The 7,347-nt window shown below is 36.1% G+C and overlaps 3 protein-coding genes across 3 annotated transcripts in view; 1 reads left to right on the forward strand and 2 right to left on the reverse strand.

The window, feature by feature from the left end:
- Positions 1–5,768, forward strand: part of LOC128673267 (uncharacterized protein) — a 177,375-nt gene extending 171,607 nt beyond the window's left edge. The window contains exons 6-7 of the mRNA XM_053750999.1: positions 2,924–3,134; positions 5,263–5,768. Coding sequence (XP_053606974.1) covers positions 2,924–3,134; positions 5,263–5,565 — 514 coding nt within the window. The 3' untranslated portion in view covers positions 5,566–5,768. The remainder of the gene's footprint in view (positions 1–2,923; positions 3,135–5,262) is intronic.
- Positions 5,760–6,856, reverse strand: mtTFB1 (Mitochondrial Transcription Factor B1). Its single transcript, XM_053751003.1, has one exon. The coding sequence runs from the start codon at positions 6,854–6,856 to the stop codon at positions 5,828–5,830; it is 1,029 nt and encodes a 342-aa protein (XP_053606978.1). The 3' UTR covers positions 5,760–5,827.
- Positions 6,857–6,858: 2 nt separating this feature from the next.
- Positions 6,859–7,202, reverse strand: Ccdc56 (Coiled-coil domain containing 56). Its single transcript, XM_053751008.1, has one exon. It carries the CDS (start codon positions 7,123–7,125, stop codon positions 6,859–6,861), a length of 267 nt encoding a protein of 88 aa, XP_053606983.1. The 5' UTR covers positions 7,126–7,202.
- Positions 7,203–7,347: the final 145 nt, after the last annotated feature.

Raw genomic sequence — 7,347 nt, forward strand, 5'->3', positions numbered from 1 at the left:
AGCAAATAACAATTTAGTCTTTTTCAGCAGACTCCCTCATCTTTTGATTATTTAAAAATATCCTTTATCTAGTATAGCGCGTAATTTGCTAACACTTTTGTTTTCGCGAATAAATAAGACAAATTGATAAATAAAACGACGGTGGCGCTACTATGCATCTTCATAACGATCACTACAACATAAACAACCCCAAAATTAATTCTGTCACATCCAGCAGTTTCCTATAAGATCTCATAGGCTTTCCTCTCACTAGGGCTCACTTTGTTCCCGTGGTAAGTTCATTAAACTGACGCCACGCTTCATAAGGTACCCTTGTACTAACACGTTTACACGTTACACATCGCCAGATTAACTTACATCCGAGCGAATTTCAAATTTTGACGACCGTCATATTACGTGTCTCGTGCTAGATTTGTATTGTAATCTATACTATTATTATAAAGAGGTAAGCGTTTGTGAGTTTGTGTGTTTGAGGCAGGTAATCTCCGAAACTACTGAACCAATTTCAAAAATTCTTCCACCATTAGAAAGGTACATTATCCAAGATTGCTATAGGCTATATTTTATCTCAAAATTCCCGTGGGAGCGAAGCCCCGGGCAACATCTATTCCCAAATAATATTGTGATAACATAATATAACTTCTTCATAGTCGTGTTCCTCATGGCTGAGGGTCGTGGTTATTACGTGGAATGAAATACACACAACAACTTTCTTGGCATTATTAATGGAGTGGATTGCCATTGCCTTCTCCATGTCTTCTTCGCATAATACAACAGTACAACAATATTTAATCTACATTCTACGCAGGCCTATGTTCAAGCAATTACCTTTTTGTGACTGAGATGAGATGAATTAATAAAAAACGGATAATTAAAAATAATCCATTGAATCTGAGCTCTGAGCCCGAATATTTTTTACTTCTCATTCTCGTCTGTCCGATTTCTCGGTTACTTCTTCAGCCATAGAGCGTCAGAGGCCAGGGACCGCTTTCCTACTTTTTCGTCTTCACTTCGCATGGTCATCTGCATCCTCAATCATCAGACAAGTTTGTATTATCATCTGATTATTAACGAGATTATTTTTAAAATCAAAAAGAATAAAAAACTAAGGAGTTAATCATCAACTATGTGGATTTTTTTCGATGGAAATGTTTTTTTTTTTTTTTCATTTAAAAACAGCAAAGAAAGCCTTAATTATCCCGGTAAGGTTTTCCATGAAAATAAATTATTTTTTTAACGTTCCGGTGGTCTTGTTATACTCGATAAAGACTTAAACCGTGTGTGTCTAATTTTACACGATTACAGTTGAAACGCTAAATAATGGTTCAAAAAAGGAGAGAAAATATTAGCCTTAAGCTTTTGTGCCTGAATAAATATGCTTTCGCTAGTATAAAATAAAATTCGCTTAATACTCATTTGGTTAAATTTTTACAAGATTTTATTCAACTTGCAATACAACATGTATGCCCCTATTTCTTGGGTGAAATCTCGCAACTCAAGTTTGAAGCAGACCACTTCAGCTGATATTTTGTAGACACTTTTAGTTTGGATGACAATGCATTATTATAATAGGCATGACCTGATGGTGCACCCAGAAACGGCTCCAGGCGAGGGAACTCCTCACCGCTTTATTGAAGAGACATGATCTCTCTGACAACAATAAAAGGTTGTGTCAAAAATGACATTTTTGTAAAAGAGTTGTATTTCATACATCATCACTACATAATTTAAAACAAAGACGACCTCTGCGACTGTCTGTTTCTAAGCTTTCTTTCAAACCGCGCAACGGATTTTGATCCAATTTTTACTGTTATTTAAACAATATATTCCTGAAAGGTTATACGTATATAACAGGCCCGTGCGAAATCGGGTCATAGTAACAATAATTCTCATTTATTTGCATTTGGAATGCTCTTTAATTTGAAACTCCTGACCTGATAATAATGAAGTATCATATAAATTATGGTTTTTTACATTAGAATATACTAATATATATTATATTAGAACAAGTCACACAGATCAAATTAGCCCCAAACTAAGTTCGAGACTTGTGTTATGAGACACTCAACGATACTATATTTTATAACAAATAGATAAACATCCAGGACCCAGGCCAATTAGAAAAAGATCATTTTCCAACAAGATCCGACCGGGGATCCGACCTTACCATTGCGCCACCGAGGTCGACAATAGAAAAAAACTCCAGAAATGATTTGATTGATGTAGACAGCTAACAGAAAATAAGTTTGAATAAATGCGCAAATATTTCTATTTATTATAGCCAAGTTCATAATGATTTGCACAAAATTCCAGGCACTAAATTAAATGGGACGCTATAGCTCAAGGCGGCCATGGCTAAACAAAAAACAGGTTATCGACTCTACAGTTTTTGTTGTTCACTCAATCTAGATGGTAACACAGTATGAAAATTCTAGGTCTATACCAGCCTTAATTACTTTTCTACCAGACAGGTAACCATACCCGTACGCACTGTTTTTTTTTTGTTTTTGCGCGCGAAATTCATTTAATCTTCGTATATGTTATTAGATGCTTGATAAGGTTCCATGTTATTATTACGTCAGTGAATTTATTTTCTTCATGCAAAAAACATGAAATATACTTAGCTCCTAACCGGAACTAAAACTAATAAGTATTAAAAAAAGAATAAAAAAATTCTGTAGCTAGGTCATAATATCACAGTCAACTTAGTAAAAAGTTTTTGACGAATTCAATATAAACGTGACTAAATACATTTTTGGCATGATAATTTTTATATAGATGAAAGAATTCGGCAACACAGAACTCTCCAACGTGAAATTTATACTTTCCAGCGCAAAAATACGAGAATGAAAGCCTAGATGTATTAACGTAACTTTATTCAAATTAATTCAACTTTTTGTTGATTTGTTATACCTATTTTCAGGGCCGCAGACTACACAAAAGGCGTCTTCCAAACGCTTGGCTTCAAAGAGTTCCACAAATACCTGATATTGACGGAGGACCAGAGACAATCCGAAGACGGGAAGAAACTCCTCCAGCTGAGCATAGACAATATGAAAGCGGCGACCAGGCGGTACGCGCGCCGCCAGAACAAAATTGTCAGAGGGAGATTTTTACAACATCCCTTCAGACAGGTGAACGAAACAACAAAACTGCATGAACCAATTTTTAACCCCCGACGCAAAAAGAGGGGTGTTATAAGTTTAACGTGTCTATCTGTGTATCTGTCTGTGTCATCACAGCTCGAAAACAGATAAACCGATTTTCGTTAATTTTTTTTTCTGTCATACATAATTTTGTTCCAAGCCATGTTTCATGAAATTCGATTCAGCCGATTCGATTCAGTTCAAAAGTTAAGCGAAATGAATATTGAAACCTGCGTTTTTTATCTAACAAATACTTGTTCCGTTTAGTTAGCGAGTGACATTGACACCCGTGTCTCCCAATCGCACTATTAACTTCAACTGGATCGCAATTGAAACTCGACGGTTCATTTTTGACCGTTTTTCTTTTAAACTTGTTGTTTTGATGTCAGCGGCAGATGACTTTGTTTGACGGCTAGTTGTGATCTGAGAATCGATCGAGGTTTATTTGGGATCCAGTCCAAGTTTATCGCGTGATTCGGTAAGGACGTCTGTCACACGTGCGTTTGACCTCTTTTGGCACAGTAGCCTCTACTTATTATAATATATTTCTCACCCTTCAAAGCTGAACACAACAATGCAATGCACAACAAAGACCTCTTCCAGACGACCTATTGGAAGATGTTTACTTCTGTGTCTATTATCTATACTATTATAAAGAGGTAAGCGTTTGTGAGTTTGTATGTTTAGGGCGGGTAATCTCCGAAACTACCGAACCGATTTTAAAAAATCTTTCACCATTAGAAAGGTATATTATCCAAGATTTCATAGGCTATATTTTATCTCAAAATTGCCACTGGAGCGAAGCCCCGGACAACATCTAGTATCTAATAAAGAAATATATGTATATCTAGATTTACTGACGGTGGCGGCGACGAGAATCGCGTGCTGTTGTTTTATTGCGGCCATCCTTGTGTTTCGTTTCATAAAACATACGTTTTCAACGATAAGTAGCAAAAAAGTTATTGCCTTGGCTTCAATAAATATTTCTATACGATGCAATTACCCACTAATAAATTTATGTTCCGTTGTTTGAATGAAATATGTTCCTGTTGTAAATATTTTTTGTACTCACCTATATTCCAATAGAGCAATATGCATATTTACATACGAAATAAATTGCATATGATGCCGGCTTCACATTATGGGCGAATTCAAATTTAGATTTTCTTTATTTGCGTACGTATGACAATTAAATACATACTACTGATGCGTGCCGATGCCAATACGAATGGACGTACATTGCTTAGTATATGTGAGCTTATATACCGTTATCAGACCTGTCATAATGTATGGATCTGAATGTTGGGCGACGAAAGTAAAGGACGAAAGGAAACTTCATGCGACAGAGATGCGAATGCTGAGATGGAGGTGCGGGGTAACTAGATTAGATAAAATAAGGAATGAGTATGTAAGAGGAAGTACGAAAGTAGCACCAGTTAATGAGAAATTACATAGTTATAGGTTAGGCTGGTACGGGCATATTTTAAGAAGAGATGAAAATCACGTCACTCAAAGGGCATTAAAGATGGAAGTAAAGGGTTCCAGGAATAGAGGAAGACCTAAGAAGAAATGGATGGAGTGTGTCAAGGATAGTATGAACAGGAAAGGAGTATCAATGGATATGGCAAATGACAGAACAAAATGGAAGGAACTTACATACTGTGCCGACCCCACATGAGTGGGATAAGGTCAAGAAGAAGAAGATACCGCAAGCAAAAATTACAAAATTTAGAATATGTAATTAATTTCTATAATCTAACCAACAATGTTTCGCCGGTTGCACGTTATCGCGGAAAAATCGGCGGTTCGGCATACATTGCTGATTTTTCATTGCGATAAACAAAAGCTCTCATACAAACTAGGCAATGTTCAATCATTCGCATTGGCATCTGGTTCGGCAATAGTGGTGATATAGTCGAAGTAATGAATTGTACCACGCCATCTAGTGGGGAGTAGAAAAACAAACAACTATTTTAGATTGCTCTACCATCTTACGCCGAATAGATGAACGAGCAACTTCAAATATGTTGATATTATTGAAACTAGATGTCACTACTGGACACATAAATAAAAAATAATATGAGTAAGTTTAATTTAATTTCCGATTTTGTTTTAGATTCCCCCTGTGTATGAATTAGACACTACGGACATCACATCGTGGGAAGAAAACGTGAAAAATAAAGCGGAAACGATTATTTCTAGTTTTCTAAATGAGACTCCGTGCGACTATGAACCGCTAAAATTAAAAATAGACGAAGAAAAAAAGAATATTGACGGCAAATCTTATAATTATTGCGAAATTTGTTCAAGGCTCATTATAGGAGATAAAACATATGAAATTCATTTGAAATCAAACAGGCATATGAAAGTTTTGAAAAAGAAGACAAATAATATAAATCAACAAGAACCAACAACGTGAACAAGTTTCTTAGTTATAAAAACATATAAAATGAATTGACATTGTGTTTAAAGCAAATTTCTGTTGTATCGTATAACGTAAAAAATAGTTGTGACATCAAGTGACAGATTCTTTGTATGTTGGTTCGGTGGAAGATTGGGTAGTAAGAAGTTACTAGTACATAAGTAGAATTGTATTTGAGAAGAATAAAGAAGTTTTAATTACATAATTATTTTATTTATTTAACATAAACTGTACTCTATAATTATTTACACCAAAAAAACTACATTTCCTCTTGTTTCTCCTCTACAATCTCAACAAATTTGTTCTTTGGAGCTCTATAATCGTAATTTTCGAACTCCGGGTACCTTTTTATGATCTCACTGTAAGCTTCGCATATTCTTGCAAATTCCATATTAGCTATTTGATATGGTCTAGTCACAGGATCAATGTCAGCCATTTCATACATTCTCAAGGCCATTTCTTCTCTGACATCCTCTGGAAACAAGGTTTGTGCACCCCGGATTGAATATTTTTGTCTCATCGAAAATATCTGACGAACCACTTTCTCAACCAGTTTGAATGGCAACTTTATAATGGGGGTTTTTAAAGGTGTGAGTGTGACAACACCCACATCTACTTCTGGCTTTGGCAAAAATGCTGATCCGGGAATATCGAACTTGTATTTAATGGTGCACCAACTCTGGCACATAACTGAAAGCCTGCATCTCTGTTTGTCTAAAATTCGGGCCGCCATTCTCTCTGCTACTTCTTTCTGAAATGTCAGTGTCATCCGAGCACGACCGAATGACCAGGGTCCCTCATGTTTTGAAATCATTTCCAGCCAACGAATAATTAATATTGTTGATACACTGAATGGTAAATTGCCAATTAGGTTGATAGGTGGAGGTGGATCCAACCAGTCTGCTTTAGTATCAGCCGGAATAAATGGTGTAAGGTCTGTTTTTAAAATATCCCCAGTTATGATGTCCATCTCAACCCTGTCTTTGCAGGCATCAGCTAACAATTCTAAAGATGGAATAAACCGTCGATCCTTTTCTACGACAATCACTTTCCGAGGAGCTCGACGAATTATAGACCTTGTAATACCTCCTGGCCCTGGACCCACTTCAACAACCACATTATTTTCAATATTACCAGCAGCACGCACTATTTTGTCAATTAACCTTGGTTCCATGAGAAAATTTTGAGAAAGTTCTCTGAGAGCCCTCAGTTTGTACAGTCTGATAACATCTTTGATGGTTGGTAGAGGAGGCAATCTAATATGCAAAGATCTTCTAGCCACTGCCATTTCTACTGCTGGATTTTCGCTGGTTCGTTGAAATCGTCAAGGAAGGTTTCCTGTTTTACAGCGAATATAGAATATAAATAAATACTGAATACTCCAGCTCCAATCGCTAATCCAGTAAACCTATTTCTTTTTGCGATGTGCTGCAACTTCTGCACTCGTTCCTTGTTTTTCTCTTCAATTATTCTCATATAGTCCAACTCAGCCTTTTTCAGCAGGGGATCTTGTTTTCCTGCGCTTTTTATATTCGGTTTGAACGTAGAGTCTCCCATTCCGATATTAAAAATCTACAAGTAACCTAAAACACCGAAGTTAGCTATACCGTAGAAATGGATTTATTGAATGATATAAACGTCATTGTCATCTTGTCAACAGGAAGAGAACGAATGAAAAATAAATTGTTTATTTTTTTCTAACCGCAATCCATAAACAATAGAATGTCTAAAAGTAATATTGCATAATCCAATTCTGTAACCAAATATGCTGTCTCTTCA

Source organism: Plodia interpunctella, chromosome 10 (genome assembly GCF_027563975.2).
Source record: "Plodia interpunctella isolate USDA-ARS_2022_Savannah chromosome 10, ilPloInte3.2, whole genome shotgun sequence".
NCBI lineage: Eukaryota > Metazoa > Arthropoda > Insecta > Lepidoptera > Pyralidae > Plodia > Plodia interpunctella.

Bases quoted from the DNA above. Each gene is read 5' to 3' on its own strand.
- mtTFB1 (XM_053751003.1), bottom strand. From the start codon at position 6,856: ATGGCAGTGGCTAGAAGATCTTTGCATATTAGATTGCCTCCTCTACCA.
- Ccdc56 (XM_053751008.1), bottom strand. From the start codon at position 7,125: ATGGGAGACTCTACGTTCAAACCGAATATAAAAAGCGCAGGAAAACAA.